The sequence below is a fragment of the Xiphophorus maculatus genome, chromosome 7 (assembly GCF_002775205.1).
Source record: "Xiphophorus maculatus strain JP 163 A chromosome 7, X_maculatus-5.0-male, whole genome shotgun sequence".
Lineage (NCBI taxonomy): Eukaryota > Metazoa > Chordata > Actinopteri > Cyprinodontiformes > Poeciliidae > Xiphophorus > Xiphophorus maculatus.
The window spans coordinates 6180406-6199647 of NC_036449.1; the positions used below are offsets into that span (position 1 = coordinate 6180406).

Consider the following 19242-nt stretch of genomic DNA (forward strand, 5'->3'; position numbering starts at 1 on the left):
GGCCACCAGTAAATGTGAAGGCTGGGATTAGCATAAAGGAGGGGGGGGGGTAAAAAAGACAGGCAGAGAGTTGTTGTGGAGACACAAGTGCTTTAACTGGATCTTCACGAGAAAAGAAACCTAGTTGACCAAAATCCCCAACTTGTTTCTCTTGCCTCATACCTGCTGGCTCCCAGTTAAAAGCCTGGAGTTTTGTTCCAGGGCTTCAGAGCTGGGATTTCCTCCCTCCGTCCACCAAGCAGCTGAGGCTCGCTAAGCTCTAACTAAAGCTCTTTGGCAGCCACTGGCCTGATTCAGCGCTCACTTACCAAAAAGAAAAGAAGAAGAAAAAACATGCTTTGGGAGGACAAAGCCATTCTCTTCAGCATTCTGCTGGTCTACAGCTCATCACAGGTGCTGGGTAAGTCGTCTCTTTAGGCTAGAAACTTCCTCAGTGAGGCACTGTTTGGATGTCGTCTTGCGTTTGGGCAAATTGCATGTCTGCAGGATTTAAATGGGAAAATACCAATGAGCTTTCTCAGCTTAGACATGTTGTACTTGCTTAAAAAAGCCTAATCTTAGAAAACAGGCAGTCGGTGCCTGTTATGTAAATAGGTAGTCATGTCTGCAGCCATGAAGAGCGCACCTCTTCTTTTAAATACGGTTTTATGTACTGTATTTCATGCATGTCTGGTGTTTTTTTTTGTTTTTTTTTTAGTTTTTCCAAATGATTTAATTGTGACTTCTTCTTTATGCTGTATTAACAGTGGAGTTTGTTGCGTATGTGCTACACATACAAGCAAAGTTAAATTACACATAACTGTGATAACTGAGATTTTGTTTTACTGTCGGCTGCTCTGCAACAGCCCCTCTGCTCTGGTCTCCCATACAGAGCTGTCAGCTGGTGGTAACGTTCAGCCGCTCCTGGCTAAAACTCTCAAAAGTTAGAGAGACAAATATGACTGGAATATTGGCTACCTTCGACAGGGGAAAAAAGCTACGTTTATCAAAGCAATGTAGCCAGTTTTGCTCATTTTGAGTAATGAAACAACGAACTGTAGTTTGATTTTATTGTTGATGTGTTTCTTCCTATTGAGCAGTGAAAGTAAATAAAAGGTGTTGCGTGTCTTTTGCTTTAAGTATTTACTGATTGGAGAGTTTTTTGTTAGCGCTTCAGAGCCACAGCTAACAGCTAGCTCCTCACTTCAGCGGCTCTTTCGGGGCCTGGTTCAGAGCTGCTGTTGCTCCGCCTACAAGTTGGACTGAACCATTGTTCCAACAACGGTGGGGGTGGATCTAAAAATTCATCCTTATTTCTTTTTTGGATGAAAAGGCAGATTTATTTCATTCTTTGTTTCTTTTGCCTTTTCATATTGATATTATTTAAATACAAAGATTTCTTTTATGATTTCCTTGGGTGGGGGGGGGGGACAATTCTAGACTCTTCCAAGATTGGGGGGGTCCAGACTCCCCCAGCGCCCCCCCAGGATTTCCGCCCATGCATACAACTGGTGCTTGCTGGATTTATTTATTTTTTTATTTCTACCCATTATTTGAAATTAAAAAAAAATCTGAGTTGGGTTGTGTACAAATCCTAGTAGATTCAGAAATATTCTGACCAGCATCCTGCGCCAAGAGCCACATTCAAAGTTAATGGGGTCAACAGGTGTACCTAATAGACTAGGCAGCAGAAGTATATCAAGAGCCCTAAAACTGAAAGATGGTCAGCTCTCTTTTCGCCAGAGAAAAATAAATTCAGCAATAAAAGCGTACTGGCTATAATTCTGTCACAGCCGTGACACATTGCACCATTATCTGGTCCCTATGAAGTCTGTGGAAAGATGTAACGGACATAACAGAGAGATCTCACCGGTGCAAACTGGAGGAGAGGAGGCACAGCTGTGGTCGGAATTACAATCCGGTGTTGTGTCCGTACACGTGCGTGTTTCCCAGCATTTACACCAAAGCTGAATCCTAATCACGTTGAGTTCCTTGTTGCTCATTGTTTCTGCAAAAAATCTGCTCATTATCCAGGGAGGCTGTGGTTGATTTTTATTTGTCCCTCAGAACATGAACTGCTTAAAACCCTTAAATTTTACTTCAAAGAATTTACTCCCTCTTTGACACAGATGTCTTTCATGACCTACTTTTCACTGTAAAATGCATTACCTATTCTGTTGAAGAGACTTGGTAGAACTAGTAAATGCTAATTAAATGCAAATGCATTTGGTGGTGGTACAAATGTTGACATGGATACAAATAGATCCCACATGCTACTTGCAGTCGGACGCGTTTGCCAAGAAAACAAAACCGAAGACGTGGAAGAAAAAACATTTTAAAAATGTAAAGATCCGATTCTTTACGTGGGAAGGAGCCCTGCTTCTGACTGAAACCATCAGAATGAATATAAGGTTATCCGGTCTGCAGTTAAATAAATCACTTAGTGGTTTGGGGGTCGATGGCCAAGAGGTGTGTGTTGGTGTTAGCACAAGGGCGACGTTGCCCATGGCGATCTCTGGGTTGGTGTGAGTTGATGGTCCGATACAAATGCAATGCATTTTTCTGCTTTGGCCTGTCAACTTTCATGCCAAATACAGTCTTGATTAATTATGTTTAATCACACATTTAGGACACCGTCTAAGGATTTTATTCTCGTAGCTCAAAACTGCTATTTTTGTAGCATTTTTAAAAGGTCAAGACAGCTGGAAAGGAAGAAATGTAATTGGGAACTATGATAAATATTTTTAAGAACTTTAAATAAAATGTTACAAAGTATTTCAAATCAAACTAAATCAGGTGGGAAAATACATACGTTCGAGCAGTTCCTGCCAAATTTAGGCTTTTTCAGCAAAAACGTCTATAAATACTCGAACCTACAGTAAGTGGCTAAAGCAGCAAGGCATTTTTTTGTGTTTGTCCATCAAGCTTCAGGTGAGAGTCAGGAGGACGGTCAGTGTGCTGAGCTCAACAACACCAGATGGCAGGAGTACCGGCAGCAGAGGGTGGAAGTCCAGTATCTGTTGCTGACCAGGAAAAACCCGGACTGCGCGCAAAGGTTTGACCAGGACTCCGTCAGCAAGCCCACGTCTTACTTTAACACGTCCCGTCCGACGAAGGTCATCATCCATGGATTCAGGTGAGTCGAAGGTTCAGAAGGAAAAATATTTTCTGAGTTGGAAAACAGAACGACGTACAGTATGTGCAGTTTGGCTTAATGTGATCGTATGAATGGGTTTTATTTTATGGTTGAAGAGCCAAAGGAAAATTTCCATTAAAGTCTTTATTTTATTTTATCTGTCTCAAGGATTACAAGGATCTAAATATGAAGATGGTTATTATTCACTCAAATCCCAACAACCACATGGTGGAGTAAAATGGTTAATCAGTTCCTTTTTATAACTTTAAAGGGCCAGTACTATCTGTTTTCCAGACACATAGTTCCATTTTATAGCACAATCAAGTAACTATGATACCTTCAGTTATAAAAATGCTCTATATCAAATGTGACTTAAAAGAAAATTTACTTCCTAATTTAACGCCTTGAATTTGGGCTACTGTCTCTTTAAGAAACTCAAACTCTGTCAGAAACTCCACCTCCAGGAAGTCATCACAACATGGCTCCTCTATTAACCCTCTAGCGACATTTTTTCACTGAGAAGTAGCTCCTATATTGAGCTCAGCAGATGCTCAGTCCCACCGGGTGTTTGCTAATTGCTGCTGGCTAGTCTGCAGGAGCTGAGTGGAGGAGTAGTGGGAGATGCTCTGTGAGGCGGGAGCTTTTAAACTGCAGCTCAGAGGAAGAGCTGCGCCTTGAGGGCGGGGCTAAGTCCACCCAGGTGTTTTGCAAAGCTCAACAGTTGCCATGGAGATTAAAGGATTTCTCAAATACGAATGAAAGAATCAAGGCAACACTCCAGGTATGTTTTTGATGAGGGAATAAAATCCAGAAAGTGGATTTTACATAGTATTGTCCTTTTAATTGAAATTAAGAAGAAGAAAATGGTTAAAAGCTTGGAAAACATCCAGAGGCTAAACCAAACTTTTGACCCACAAGACTCATAAAAGCTGCGGTGACACACTTTTGAACGGCTGTCCTGTTCTTCGATTACAGCACTCAGGCAAAGAGGGAGACTGTTTATACATCTTCCCGCAGACTGACTCGAAGGTCTCTTTGTGTTTATTTTTTTGTATTTTGTTTTAAACTCTTGTAAACATGGCAGAGAAACTAAAGTTCTCAAATCAACGGAACAAAACTTCTGACAAACTTAACACCGCTCAACTCACGCCCTTATCGAAGCAATCTGGCAAATCTAAACCCACATTTTGTTGATTTATTTATTCCTTTTATTTTTTTATGTAGTTTCTGCTTTCATGCACCGCGGTTGACCCGCTGCCTCGGTTCCAACAACAACTCCACTCTTTTCCTTGTCTGTTTTTGCTGCTCCAAACCCGACCGGACTCCACCCCACAAACCGGCAGCGCCCTGGGAAGGAGGCCGTCCTGGGTTACGGACCTGGCCCAGGCCCTGCTCGGGGCTCAGGATGCCAACGTGGTGGTGGTGGACTGGATTTACGGCGCCTCCTTCGCCTACAACCTGGTGGTGGAGAACTACAAGGAGGTGGCCCTGCAGATCTCGGTTCTCGTCAACCAGCTACAGGTGAGAGGGATTACAGATGCTGGTGCTAGACGGATGAAAAGAAACGAAGCAGAGAATGTGGCCAGGTTTTTCTTGTTTCCTTTTTTTTCTTCCCCCCACACACAAATCAGTTTCAGAAATTCAAAGGGCTTCAAAGAATCTCGTATCGGCACAAAGTAATTCCAACCAGGTTTGACTGACATGGTTTATAGTGCTGGTTTTTTAGTGCTTGTCTCAACTTAAAGTCATCTGTCCGTCTGTCCATCCATCTTTTGCAGTAGCTTATTAATAAAACACCAAATTCGAATCTTGAATTAGATACAACATACATTTGGCAATGTTTGGTCATATTTCCCTGTAATGTAATTTGTTTGTTTCGGACAGCGCACCTCAATCAGCGTTACCCACAATTCATAGGAGTGTAAATATGCAGGAATTAGCACAATAGCTACATTTCATCCTTGGTTCTAAGACAAGTAAGCAGAAGAAACAAAACGCCTCACTATGTAAAGTTCACGGGACGTAAGTCGGCACACGCAGTTCTATTAAAGGAACTATGTGTACTTTTAATAGAAAAAAATAACATTTTGACAGAAGAAAACATTTACACAAGAAATAACTAACCAGAAATGGTGTAAAAATAGGTTCCAAGATCCTCTGCCATAAGCTGTGGAAGAAGTTTTGAACTGGTTTGCTTTCCACCAGTGCCTGAGGAATGCCTTTTCTGTTTCCATCTGTGCACATTTTGAAATATCGCATTAGAAAAGGCTCTAGGAAAGAGCAAAATTCAAAATAACTTCCTCAATTTTGCAAAAAAAAATAAATTTTATTTTATTTTATTTTTTAGCATTTATGAGAAGGAGTTAATGCAAAGATGGAAACACATTTGCCGAATGCGTTCTGACGTAGCAATCTTTCCCGGCCAGTGGTCAGTCTGTGCCTCACTACAGGCACAGAAATCTGAACATTTCAAAGTCCAAACCTCCAGCTCAGAGGGGAGGCGTCTCTTCATTGTACTGACATGTGTGGTCTGTGATAGTTTGCGTAATTCCTTCAATATCTGGCTTCGCCAGTAGATGGAAAAATGCCTAATTTGCATTTTCCTTTCTTTTTTCTTTGTTTGTTTTATGCAACATTTTAAATGTTGGCTCAAAATTTGCATGACAAGTCAAGTCAAGTAAACTTTATTAGGAGCAATTTGCTGCACAGACAGCAGCAAAGACATCAAAACAATCGCACAAGAAAATCAAAGATGAGTTCATATCAGCCTGTCGCGATAATTAATTAATTGCAGGATAAATTAAAACAAGCTCAATAATTTCCGCTTGCATGATTTATCGTTTTTCTCTTTCTACAAACAGCTGCATGATAGAAGTTTTCAGCCTCTAGCTTTAGTCTCAACTAGTCCCTTTTCTTGACGAATAACTTTGTTTACAGAATGTAAAGTTTATTGAAATTTGAGAATGTGGTCTCAAAAACAACAATGTTATCGTTTATCGCGATACGTTCTGGAGGGAATTTGTCGTCCAGGGGAGTCGGTTATCGTGACGGGCATAAGTCCATATGAGTCCTGACTGTGTGGACCTGGACTTGACCAGACTTGACAGCAGCAGGGATAAATAGTTTTTTTTCAGCCTGTTGGTTTTGCAGCGCAGCGTTCTGTATCTCCGTCCAGACGGGGAAATTCTGCCCATACAGGAAAACTGGGATAAGCTGAAAATGACCCAACTGGGTAGAAACACAGCCTGTGTCGTACGGAAATGACAACAAGTTATATATATAAAAAAAAAAAAAAAGTGAGATAACTTGTACTCCTTCTGTTTTTTGCCCTTGACACAATTACGCCCTGGGCAGTGAGCCATACCGCTGATACCAAAAATTGCCACTGATGGCTTGTGTGAAAAAAAAAAAACACACACGCACGCCTTTAAGTAAAAGCTCTGACTTCTGCCTCCTCTTCTTGCTATGCATCGTGGAGCTACTGCCAGATCTCCAACTAAGGCAGGCTGCCTCGGCCAAATATCTCAGATTTTTTGAGTAAATTCTGTGGCACGAGTCCTAATTCAGAGATATCACATCTAAATACTGTACGCTTCTCTGCTTACAACGTCATGCAGATGCTATGCCATGAATCATATAGGAGATACATCGACTTATGAGGTTGTAAAGGGGTTGAATGGAATCAAGCTCAAGGGTGCGAATACTTTTGCGCCGCTCCGAGGAAGAGCTTTTGTTTTACACACACACACAAAAACATGACCGTGAGAAGAGAAGCGAGGAGATTTATATAGGTAGAGATAGTGGAAGCGAGTCTCCTGGGTTCACGCCTTGCAGCAGCCAAAACAAGAATCCGGCTGGAGCCAAAACGCGTCGGCAGCCAGAGATTTCCAGGAAAGTAAATCCGAGTAGTATGGGAGTCAGGCTGACCTTCCCAGCTCCACAGAGTGATGCAAACATGACCTTGAGTGCCTGCCTTCCCTTTCCCCGGCTGTGTTTTAAACGCTCACAGCAAAGGCTATCAATAATACCGGAGAGAGCGGCTCAACATATTTACTACCAAATTTAAGTACCAAAGCAGGCGCACGTGTTATTGTTTTAAGACATTCCTGCGATTTTTGATTGTGTGTCGCTGGTTTGTCGTAAATAATGCAAGACAGATGGAAAAAAAGAGAGAGAGAGAGGAGGGAATTTTATTTTGTCAAGTTTATCATGTTTTCTTTGAAATTCTGCAGAACAGTCATAACCTTTTAGATGGGGTTTAAACTTTATGGCTTTGTAAGTAAAAAAAAATTTTATGAAGCAAACGGAAGAAGATGAAGGCCACTAACCAAAGAAAGAAGAAATCTGACTTTAAACTCAGCTTTCTAATTCTGTGTACATCTATGTCAAAAGCCAAGTAAATAACCAAACATGCTTTGAAACATGTCAATTATGGTGTTAGCAAAAACGTCACAACTCAAATATTCTCCTCCTTATTGGACCTGCATTTTATTCATACTGAAAGCGTTTGATAGATCTGAGTTTTAAGACTTGGTTTGGCTGACGGTGCATAAATAATTTAAACAATTCTGGGTCTGAGAAAAAAAAAGTCCGAAATTTGAGATTGGAGTCGGAGTCCTACAGCGTCGAATTCAGGCCATTGGAAAAAAGAGAATAGGAGGAAACATTTTTCTGGAAAAATCAAGGAAATTTCTGAGTTTGAAAAGTTGGAACGTTTTCTAGAAAAAGCACTGACATTTTTAAATTAACCTAAAAAGTTTTTGAGGAAAAAATGTGGGAATTTCTGAGTTAGAAAAGTGGAACTTTTGCTAGGAATAAAAAAAATGCAGATTTCCAGAAAATTTCCAAATGACGAAAATGTTCAACTCACCACGTTTTTTTTCTCTCTAAAATTTCTGAGACCAATCTCACAATGTCAGTGTCTTTCTAGCATATTTTTTATTTTTCAAACTCAGAAATTTCCTTGTTTTTTTTTTTTTTTCTATAAAATTTCTGGGCTTCATCTCAATTTCTGAGTTTTTTGATAGAAATTTTCTCCATTTTTCTTTCTATCTACAATGACAGAAACGCGCCATCATAGAATTCTGGGGAAAAAGGCCAGAATATTTTCCTCTTTTTTAAGTGATTTTTTTTCAGTGACTCTAATCCTCTTCCGTAGCTTATAGTGATAACTTGGCAGTAAAAATCTTGTTTTCAGCAGAGACACGGCTGCAGACTGGAATCCTTCCACTTGATCGGGGTCAGTCTCGGAGCCCATGTGGCCGGCTTCGTGGGGACCGTGTTCGAGGGGAAGATTGGAAGAATCACAGGTGAATCCGCAGGGCCCACTCCTGACTGATGAGCTCAGGAAGTGACCAGTCTGCAGTTCTTCTCCTCTGATTTATAAAAACCACGGAGAAGCAACCTGCAGAGCTGCTGTTTGGAGTGTCTGGTGTCCTCCAGCTGCCTCCACAGTCAGAGTCTCGCTTTCAGCCTGGGGATGACATTAGGAGATTAGCAGAGCTCTTCAGATGATCCCACAGCACAATGCGCCGCTGTTGACCTGAGCATGAGAGGCCCTGCTCGCTGTCTGGGGAGGATTTGCTTCAGTTTGAATGTTTCAGAGGCATCACTGAAAATATTTATGCTGGGATAAAAAAAAAAAAGGTGACAATGTCATCAAAAATTAGCACTTAAAGTTGAAATGTGTTCTGTATGTCAGCTGTAAAAAGACTAATCTCAGACATTTTCAGAGAAAAAAAAAAACAAGGAAATGTTGGAGTGCCAAAAGTTGAATATTTGCAATAAAAAATTCTGAACTTTTTATACATCTCAGAAAATGTAAAAAAAAAAAAAAAAGAAATTTTGTATCTCCAAAAGTCAAAAAGGTGCAAGGAAAAACTCCTACATTTTGAGATTAATCCCAGGAATTTTCCGTAAAAAAAAAAAAAAACAACCCAAAAAACAAGAACATTTCTGAGCTCCAAAAGTTGAAAATTTCAGAGAAAAAAACTCAGAAATTTTGAGATACATCTCAGAAATTCTCCAGGAAAAAGACATGGAAATTTTGGATCTCCAAAAGTTGAAGATTTTCAAGAAAACGTCTCAGAAATGTTTAATTAAATCTCAGAAAATTTCTAGAAAAACCAAGAGAATTTCAGATCTCCGTAAGTCAAACATTTTCATCTCCCGAAGCTCAGAAAATGTCCAAGTTTCCTCCAGAAAATGTCTGAGGTTAATCTCTAAATTTCTGAGTTTTTTGGCAAAAATTTACTCCGTCTTTTGTATGTTCTACTTACAATTGTTCCGCTTCAAAATCAGAAATGCTCGTTAAAATTAAATTTTGGGGGGAAAAAAAAAAGAAAATCTTTCAAAATTCAAAACACTTTCCTCTGGATCATTTCATGAGGATCCAGCCTTCATGTTTAAAAGCAGGTTTCATCTGAGTTATCATGGTTAATTTAGCTGTGAAAGGCAGATAGAAAAGTTTCTAAATATTTTAATTCCCATTAAAGACGTGTTAGAGCCTCAGCATAGCATACTGCTAATATGATAACAAAAAAAGTTGAAATCACTGATTGAAAGTTGGAGGTTTTTAAACCTCTCCTCCTCATTGTTTGTGGTGGAAAGATAAACTTCTTCCAGTTGTTTTAGACATTTTTAATTGTTGCTATGACTACTGATACACGTTTAGACGAGTAGCTGTTTCCTTGTAGGCGTTTCCTGCTTGATGCCTGACTTTACTTCTATGTCTTTCCTGTTATTAAAGTTGCTCAGAGAAGTGAGACTTGACATCATGTCATATTTATACCGAGGTGAAATGGAGTCATACATTTATAACATAAAAGTTTCCCAGCACTCAGAAGTAGCGTGATCTCTGAAAGCAACATCACTGACCAAAACACAGGCAGCTTGTGCTTGAACTCTCTCGTGTTGCTGACTTCAAACCAACCAAAGGCTCTTCTAGTCTAGAGCAAATTAAGAGACTCGTCATCAGTTATAACAGTAACAGAGGGTTGGTGTCGATATGGCTTGAAAAACATATCATGATATAAGTGTTTCATATCGGTAGATATTGATGATTATTGATTCATTTCTTTGTTTTAAATACTTGAAGCGCAGCCAAACTGGTGTCATGACCTTTCCTGTTTCATCCACAGTTTTCACTTCACATGATTTTTGTTTTTTATTATTTTCAAGCGGTTATGAGTCACGGTGGCGAAACCTGAAACTGTTGCTGCGCTAAGTGACTGAATAGGTTGTTGCTAGGTAACCAAAGAGTGAGTGAGTTGCTAGGTAACCAGAAAGTGAGTGAGTTAGTTGACGCGACCAACCTGGGTGAGAGATTGAGCAGCTAAAGACTTTCCTCCGCCTACAGCCCCCAGAATGCCGTGTGGTTCCAGATGGGAGTTCAGTGAATATTCTTTTTATTGAACATTGAATATTCTATCAGATGTATTTTCTATTGGCATAGAAATGCATCTATAGTTGCATGTGTCGCGCTACATCTTGTTATTGATTTATTGTTCAACTTGTTGCTTGGCAGGAAGTTGCTCTTCTACACACAGTCTGACGAGTTTGGGTTGCTTTATTCTGTTACTAAAAAGACCTTCACTGCATCTAAAACTTCTCAATCTCTCAGATATAAGAGCTCAGCGGTCAGCCATGTGCAGGAACAAATTCCGGACTTTCCCGACCGTTCTTTGTCCCTCTGGTCCCGCAGGTCTCGACCCCGCCGGCCCCATGTTTAAGGGGGCCGACACCTACGACCGGCTGGACCCCACCGACGCTCTGTTTGTGGACGCCATCCACACCGACTCTGATCGTGAGTCCACCTTCCACTCGCGTTTCCTTACAGTTGGATCGGGATGCAACGAGCCTTCGTCCGAAGACTTAAACTACGCGCTTCATATGTAAAACCTCCTGATTCCTGTTACGTTTAATGTCTCTCTGAATGCCATAATTTAGTTTGGTTTATTACCTTAGCTCTCCATGAGAAATTTTGCTGGAAGGAAGACATGGAAACTATAACGTCTTAAGTATTTGTTTCAGTCTTTTCTGCTTCCTCCCAAGTAAAAAATCTCGCCAGTATTTCTCTTCCCCCCCCTCCCCCCCCTCCCCCTCCCCCTCCCCCCCCCCTCTCTCTCTCTCTCTCTCTTTTTTTTGTTTTTATTGCCAGATTTTGGCATCTCCATTCCTGTTGGACATGTGGACTTCTTCCTGAACGGTGGGATGGACCAGACTGGATGTGCTCGTTCCAGATTTGCCTCAAGTGGGTTTTTGAACAGCCCTTTTTGTTAACTCTGGTTTTTCATCAGTATGTTGTAGTAAAAGTCAACAGCCTCTCACCTGAGGGGGGAGATTTTATATACATTTTTTTCCTCCCCTCCCATTTTGATCTAGTGTCTGTCAAAATCCGGCTCCTGTGTGTTGTCAGTTTTCCTACTATTTCCAGTGTACGGCTATGTGATTTGTGACCACATGAGGGCGCTGCACGTCTACATGAGCGCGCTTAACGGCACGTGCCAGCTGATGGGGATCCCGTGCGCCTCTTATGAGGACTTCCTGAAGGGAAGCTGCGTGGACTGCGGGGTCTTCAAGGGCAGATGTCCAGCTATAGGTAAGGACTCTCAGTTGGTCTTATTAGAAAGCATAAAAGTAAAAAATAAAATGCAGAAACCCATCTTAGAAGCTTTCAATTTGTAGCACATTTCAGCAACAAGACAGCTCGAAGTGCTTTACATCATAAAACATCACACAGTCACCAATTATGTAACAAGGAATAAACATTATATTTTGTCAAATACCATAATCAAAATCATCATTACTCATCAAATATGTTGATCAATGTCCCGGTTACTTCTAATAAAAACAGGTGCCTTGATTTAAAGAAAATCAGTGTTTCAGCTGTTTTGCCGTTTTCTGGATGTTTGAGATGTATAAAAACGTAATGCTGCTTCTCCATGTTTAGTTCTGGTTCCTGCTGGGAACTTTAGTCATTCAATCCTGGAAACGTTCTTCAGGTGATAGAAGGCCGACTTTGTAACTGTCTTTATGTCTCTCTGAAGGTTCAGGTCAGAGTTCATCACTACTCCCAGGTTTCAGGCCTGATTTGTGTAACTGTAATAACTGAAGCTGTGCGTTGACTCCAGATCGCTCCTCTGTAGGTCCAAAGATAATAACTTCAGTTTTGTTTCTGTTCAGCTGGAGACAGTTGTGGCAAATAAACACATTGATCTGTTCTGGGAATCTGTGCAGTGATTGGATGGATCCACAGTCACATAGTGACATTGTAATGAAGAGCTGTGTATCATCATATCTTAACTAATGTTATTTCTTGTTATGACCTGAGATGGAGAGAGCATGTAGATGTTAAATGGAAGGGGTCCCAGGATTGAACCTTGGGGCATCCCGCATTTGACTTCTGTCCGCTCCTACTGAGCACGCTACGTTTAAATCGTTGGAGGCACTTTTATATTTATGCATTATGACACTTTTAACCCCAACTCTCATTCTGCCAGTGTTTCATCTCCGCTCTTTATGCTATTTTATTTTGGAGAACACAGATGTATGTGATTACCAGGGCCGGATTTACAAAGATGTGAGCCCTCGGGCTGGAGCCAGTTATGGTGCCATATCCACTACAAAATAATTCTTCTAGTAATGCAAATACATTAATATGTTGTTTTATACATAAATTGATCCATGGTACGTTCAATTTATGTATAAATAGCCCCATTTTATTCCACCAAAAATTTCAATGTTCAAATATTTGAATAGTGTTTTTTCATAAAAGTCACAACATTTTGTTACAATTCATATAAGTTAAGTCCACAGGCAGAAAATATAACATCTTGTGTCTTCTTCCTGCTCGGTTTTGAACAGATAATGTAAAGTTGGGCATGATAATGTGTTTTCATTTTTATTATTTTTCTTCTTTCTTGCTTTTACTTTTGTCCTTTTGAAATAAATAAAAACTAAATAAAGTACAATCCAAAAGAGGCATTTATTAAAAAGAAAAAAAGCATAGTAATAAAAATGTTTATCCCCCCATTGAGCTGAAGCCCTGGGCTACTGCCCTACAAGCCCTTTGTAAAGTCTGATGACTTTATCAACACTATTAGTTTCTGTAAATAAATTTAATTTGCAACCTTGATCAGAACTGTTGGTCTTGAGGTTTTACCCAGACGTTACACACTACATGTACAATCACAACACAGAAATGGAAAACCGTACGGCCTGTTTGAGGAATATTGTAATTTATGTCATAAAATAACAGCAACAACTAAATATATCCTTTAACACCAGCGGATTCGGTCTGTCGGTCTGGTTTTACCACATTGCAGCTTCCATCAGCACCTTTATTTTATTTCTTTTGTAACTTTCCAACCCAGTTGCACATTCCTTTGGCCTGGAGTACATTATTTTTTATAACGTCACAATATTTATGTTGAAATTGTGCCCTTACTAGAAAATATCTTAATGTTTTATTCTGTTTTTAGAAATATTTTATGTTCAATGTTTGCTGTGATCGTCTGCCATTTTGCAGCACAGAAATTTCCCCATTTTCTGATAATGAATTATCAATCAATCAACCAATCAATCACATTTTATTTGTATAGCACATTTCAGCAACAAGGCATTTCAAAGTGCTTTACATCATAACAAACACAGAAACACAAAGCAACATAGAATCAACAATCAAAACACGACATTAGGTCAGGTTCCATCAATAAATTTGTAATTGATTACGTTTCAAATACAATCCTAAACAGGTGGGTTTTTAGTCGAGTTTGCATCCATAGAAGGTTTTACCTGTTACACTCCTACTGTGTTATATGGAACAAAATACCTGTTGCTACTTTTGTTCCCACTCACAATCACACAGTTTAAAACGATGTAGACAGAATTTTAATGGGCTTCTGGCACAAGGCTCCGTTCACCTCTTTCACGGAATTTCGAGCAGGGACTCCGTCGTCCCTCACGGACTTTTGTGCAATTCTATGGTACCTGTTAGTGTCTAGAATTTACAGGGTTTATTATGTTTCTATTCTCTATTCTGTTATTTTTTCTGAATTATGTCCAACTATAGTAAGTAGTGCTGGTGGTGTGTGTTTCAGGTTTACAGGAAAAGAGCGGGATAGCCATGTCACCCATTCCCGAACAGCAGAAGGTCTTCCTCCTCACGACTTCTTCGGCACCGTTTTGTGGTACGTTCAGAACTTTTCCAAACATTCTGCAGCTCTTCAGTCAACCAGATGAAGTGTTTGATGAAATGAAATCAAACTTTTCTCACCTAGCGCATCATATTCTGCTGACGCTGGAAGTTTCCCCCTTGGATAAGAGTGCAGAGGTGGAGGTGACGCTGACGAATTGGAGCCATGGAACGGAGCACCGCTTCAGACTGTAGGTGCAACCTAACTATCCTTCAATTCAGATCATCAGAGGCTCATATCACTTATGGACGTTATTGTGGCCCAGAGGTTTAATCTTTCTTCTTTCTGACTCTTTTGGTGAATTACAGATTCCTTTGTTTTTCCTTTGTGTCAAAAATATCAGCGTGTAGGCCTGTGGCGCCCAAACCTTCTGCCACATTGGCCAAAATTGACAAAATGAAAACACTAGAAGGGAACAAAAATGTTACTTTTTCTTTCAATAGAAAATTTTCAAAAATATTTTGTCGGATTTTTTTTTTTTTTTTTTTTTTTTCCTACATACTCACCAGGAACTGTCCAATATTTTTAATAAAATGAACAAAGTAGTCAAATATTTGGAGAAATGGATCGCAAAGTGGAAAAAAACCACTCAAAACATAAAAAGGAAAAATACAAGAAGAGCAGAATGTGGGTCAGTCTTAAAAAAAAAAATACTTGATGTATTCAGTTCACTTTAAAAAGGCGGTGTTGTGAAAAATTGACTTTTAAAAACTGGTAAAAACATTGTTAAATGGTTAATAGAGGATCCATGTAATGATGACTTCCTGAAGGCGGAGTGTCAGAGAGACCAGGAGCTTCTTAAAGAGACAGGGGCCCAATTCAAGGTGTTAAATTACAAGATCAAAAGCTTTTAAGTCATGTTTAATATATATATAGCATTTTTATAACAACTGATGGTACTTGATTATGCTACAAAATGATACTATATCCCTGGAAAATACATGATGAATGTGTGCATCAAAGTCTGCTATTGAGTAAAAGCTCCTCCATGTATATATTTCTGCTTACGATGAAACTAGGATGAAAGAAAAACAAAGTTAAAAGTTAATAAAAGGCATATCTTAAGTTACTTGTTTCCTTTTTAAGAAGATTTTAATGTGCCATAAAAAAAAGTGTCCTTATACATCAGCCACACATGAGATTTAAGACACCCTTCATCCTACTAGACGCTCAATATTCCAAACGGGGACGCATTGTTAGAATCGTCCACACGTCACAGATGTATCTTCATTTGAAACGTTACACATTCTGTCTCATTTCTTCATGATTGGACCAAAGTGAATCCCGTTCACGGATAAGCTAGCATAAAAAGTCCTCAAAGTTGCTGTAGCGATTACTAAAATACCGATTCAGTTTTCACTTTGAGAGAATCTAAATGTGTGGAACTGGAATATTTTTCCAGCTTTGATCGATTTTCTTTTTCCTGAGTCGGTGTTTGCTGCAGCCTCAGGCTGTTGGTTTATTAGCGCTAACCCGGTGAGATTATCACTCTGCTGTGGACGCCTTTCATCTTGCAGACGCTAATCCCTTTAATTCAGATGCTCAGCCTATAAACGCCCTCCCCCTTCTCTACGAGATTCCAGCTGTTCCGCTTGGAGGACAGAACCGCTGGGAACCAGCATCCAAGTCGCTGAGGTCTCGTTTCCCTCCTGTTAGCATTTCCTGAAGCTCCTGACCTGTATCCACACCACTTTCATTCTTCAGGCAAATATAACAACAAGCAGGCCCACCTGTGTTCCCTCTAAAAACTGAGCGTAACACCTCAGGTACCACAAATAACGCAAACATAAAGAAACACGTTTGTTTTTTTTTTTAGACTGATGCACGCTGGAACAAAACTGATCCCCACGCCCCTTGTGCTTGCAGTTAAATCTAAACACATTAATTTAGGATAAAGTAGTCCAAATATCAGTGTGACTTTTTTTCCCCCCAGATTCCCCCTTTATTTAGCCTGGGGTGATGGATAGTAATGCAGCTGCCTTACCAATGTGCTCGTAAGCAGATTCTTTGCATGCATTTCCGCCCTGAAGGGTGAGCTTCTATTCTGAGCCGAGAGGTGCTCAGCTCCGGCCAGGTGCGGCAAACCCAGGCAGGAACGCTGAGAAAGCACAAGCAGCTCTGAACGAGTTTGCTGGAGTTCACCGGGGGGATTTTCTTTTTCCACTTTTCGGCTTTTCTTTTAACACGACAGACAAAGCTCGGGACCTTAAGATGTCTGTAGTGGGTGGCCGATTGTAAATTGTGGGATTTGTTAGGTTTCTTTTAATATTTTGGGCACAGAAAATGCATTTTGTGTACAAAAAAAAGCCATACATGCATGGAAAAGAATAAGTGACAACATGAATGAAAAATAATTAGAATTTTAACGTTCAGTTAAAGTTGATGATGATGATGATGATAGTGATGATGAAGAAACCGGTTGTATATTGTAATATTGTGCCTTATATTAGAGTAGAAAGTGAATCGGTTTTTAGTAATCGCTACAGCAACTTTGAGGACTTTTTATGCTATCTTATCCGTGAACGGGATTCACTTTGGTCCAATCATGAAGGATGTGCTGCCTGGTTGTGAGGTTTTGTTTAAAGGGGATAAGCAGCTAACTTTAACTTGTAACTTTTATTTAAAACATTTTTTTTGTTCTTTTACATATTTATTGAAATTGTCACAATCTGGTGATTATCTGGTATGAGAAAGATAATCTGTGAAAATATTGAGCTCCTCTGCCTCCTCCCATTGTGAATTAGAAACAACCAATTTACATTTAGCAACGTGTGCATGAGATTGATTGACAGCGCCAAGACCCGCCTCCTGGCTCTGGTTGGTTGTTTGTGGTGCATTTCTTCAGACAGCAATAGCAGCTCAGGGAGGAGGTGGAGGAGATTGATCTTTTCGCAGATTATCTGTCTAATATTATACCGTCATGACATGGTGACAGTATCAACAAACATGTAAAAAACATATTCTGTATAAAAATTACATACTGCAGCTTTAAGTTGGTCATACGTTTTATTTTTAAAGAGACAGTATAGAACTCAAGTGTGTCACCGTTTGGTGTGTCGTACCATTTTAGAGCTTTCTTGGCACATCAAGATTGGATAAGAAAGCATATTAAGAATAGTGCCTTGCTATTTTGTTGTCTCCGTTCAGCATAAATCCTCATTAGTTGGTCCCAGAGGCTAAAGCTGCCTTAGCACATTAGCCGTTAGTGTGCTAAACCCTCTACAGACAAAATGGCTCCGATTCCCAGAAATGATACAAAGTAGTTTTTCCAAACACTGATTTATGAAGCTTCTAACTGTTGTCATGTTTTCAGTGGGAGGTTGTTTAACGAAGATGTTGATGATTATTTACATGTGAATTAGAGGTACGATGCAGCGTCCCAATGACAGGTCAACTCAAACTGAAAAATGGATCAGTTCAGAGTAATGATCTAAAAGAAGAGTGTAAAATTCAATAAAACTGTTAAGTTTAACTTATGTAAATTATTTTCTTTTGAGTAAAAACATTACATAAGTCACTGTGAACAGAACATCCTTAACACCACGCTTTCATAATGTGTTTCCTCTTATGAAGATGATTGGTGGTGCAACGCCCCCTACCTCCATTTCCCATGTTTGCAATCATCAGCTTCTCTGTAAATAAGCACCCAATACAAACATAATGGTTTCATAGTTCATAAAATTATTTTTTAAATTACTGCTGTGACTCTTTTAGGAGTTGTTTCAAGAACCTAAATGTTCTTAAAACGAGGTCTTTACCCTCTTGGTCTAACGTTTGACTTCAGCCTGCAGTTCATCTGAATTTATGCAAAGTAAAGACACACAAGCGACGATGTCTATGATTGTTCAAAAGCTTTTTAACAACGACGTTTAGTGGTGTTATCTTCACACTCTGCGTTTCCTGCAGTAAGCCTGAAGCGACGGTGTACAGGAGGGTGTTGGCTCACCCTGCGGCCCTGTGCCAGATCGACTCCATCAGGCTGAAAAACACGGGCGCTCGCCTCTACAGGCAGGGAGACGTCCACGTCAAGTCTGTGTGCGTCTCGGAGCTGCCGCTCCACAGGTTGGTGCGCGTTCAGCAAGCTGGCTTTTCAGCTTTCCCTGCCGTCCCATGAACAGAGACAATGTACGGCTCTTTGTACTGACTGTAGGTTATTCTAATAATGAAGGTCACACACTTTTAGTAGATTGTTTCTTATTCCAAGTTCTGCAGAGCAAACATAAAATGTTATCATTAATTTTTGTCTCGTTTCTAGTTCAGATATTTTAGTAGACTTAAAACAAAGGAAAAACTAACTTGTAAGTAATTTTTCAGCAAGAAACATGGGCTTGTTTTAAGGGAATAAGTCCCTAATATTGATGAAAAAGTACAAGTACATTGGCAGATTATTTCACTTAGAACATGGAAAAAATGCCTTGTTATAAGTGAAATAATCTGCCAGCGGAACTAGTCGTTTTTAAAATGATTATTAAGGGATTATTGATTAAAACAAGTTCCTGAAAAGTGAATCAGAAGCTAGTTTTGTCTTATTTCAGGTATATTCGCACAAGAAACTAAACCAGAAATACTTGATCTTGTGTTTTTGCAGTGTGTGACTAAAACTGAGAGGACTCTGATGGGTGTTTTAAACGTCAATATACATAATTACGTCCAACTTGTTGGGGGAAATGTGGAGATGCTCCAAATATGTTAAATATTTGTCACTGAAATAAGAAGAGATGCATTTAAGATGGATTTAAGAACAGAATATGGCAATTGTCCAGGGCGCCACTCTATCAAAGGGTGGCAAAAAGTTATCAGTTGTGCTTATGAGTTTTTTTTATGGCTTTTTTTTGTGCCTGTTTAGTCAATAGAAAGTGTGTGTACTTATTTTCACTGGTGAATAGAGAGAGGCTCACATCCAGCAGTATTAATGTAAAATTCTCCATGTTT

General features: G+C 39.7%; 1 protein-coding gene across 4 annotated transcripts in view; it reads left to right on the plus strand.

Annotated features, from left to right (window-relative positions):
* Window positions 1–19242, plus strand: part of pla1a (phospholipase A1 member A) — a 19851-nt gene continuing 609 nt past the window's right edge. Inside the window, exons 1-10 of one of the 4 annotated variants that reach the window (XM_023337214.1) lie at window positions 1–400; window positions 2905–3115; window positions 4459–4636; window positions 8316–8424; window positions 10818–10919; window positions 11274–11366; window positions 11532–11714; window positions 14215–14304; window positions 14395–14500; window positions 18217–18372. In XM_023337214.1, coding sequence (XP_023192982.1) covers window positions 334–400; window positions 2905–3115; window positions 4459–4636; window positions 8316–8424; window positions 10818–10919; window positions 11274–11366; window positions 11532–11714; window positions 14215–14304; window positions 14395–14500; window positions 18217–18372 — 1295 coding nt within the window. In that variant the 5' untranslated portion in view covers window positions 1–333. Of the gene's footprint in view, window positions 401–2904; window positions 3116–4458; window positions 4637–8312; window positions 8425–10817; window positions 10920–11273; window positions 11367–11531; window positions 11715–14214; window positions 14305–14394; window positions 14501–18216; window positions 18373–19242 lie in introns of all 4 variants that reach the window. The other 3 variants (XM_023337213.1, XM_023337216.1, XM_023337215.1) reach the window with 3 other exon arrangements.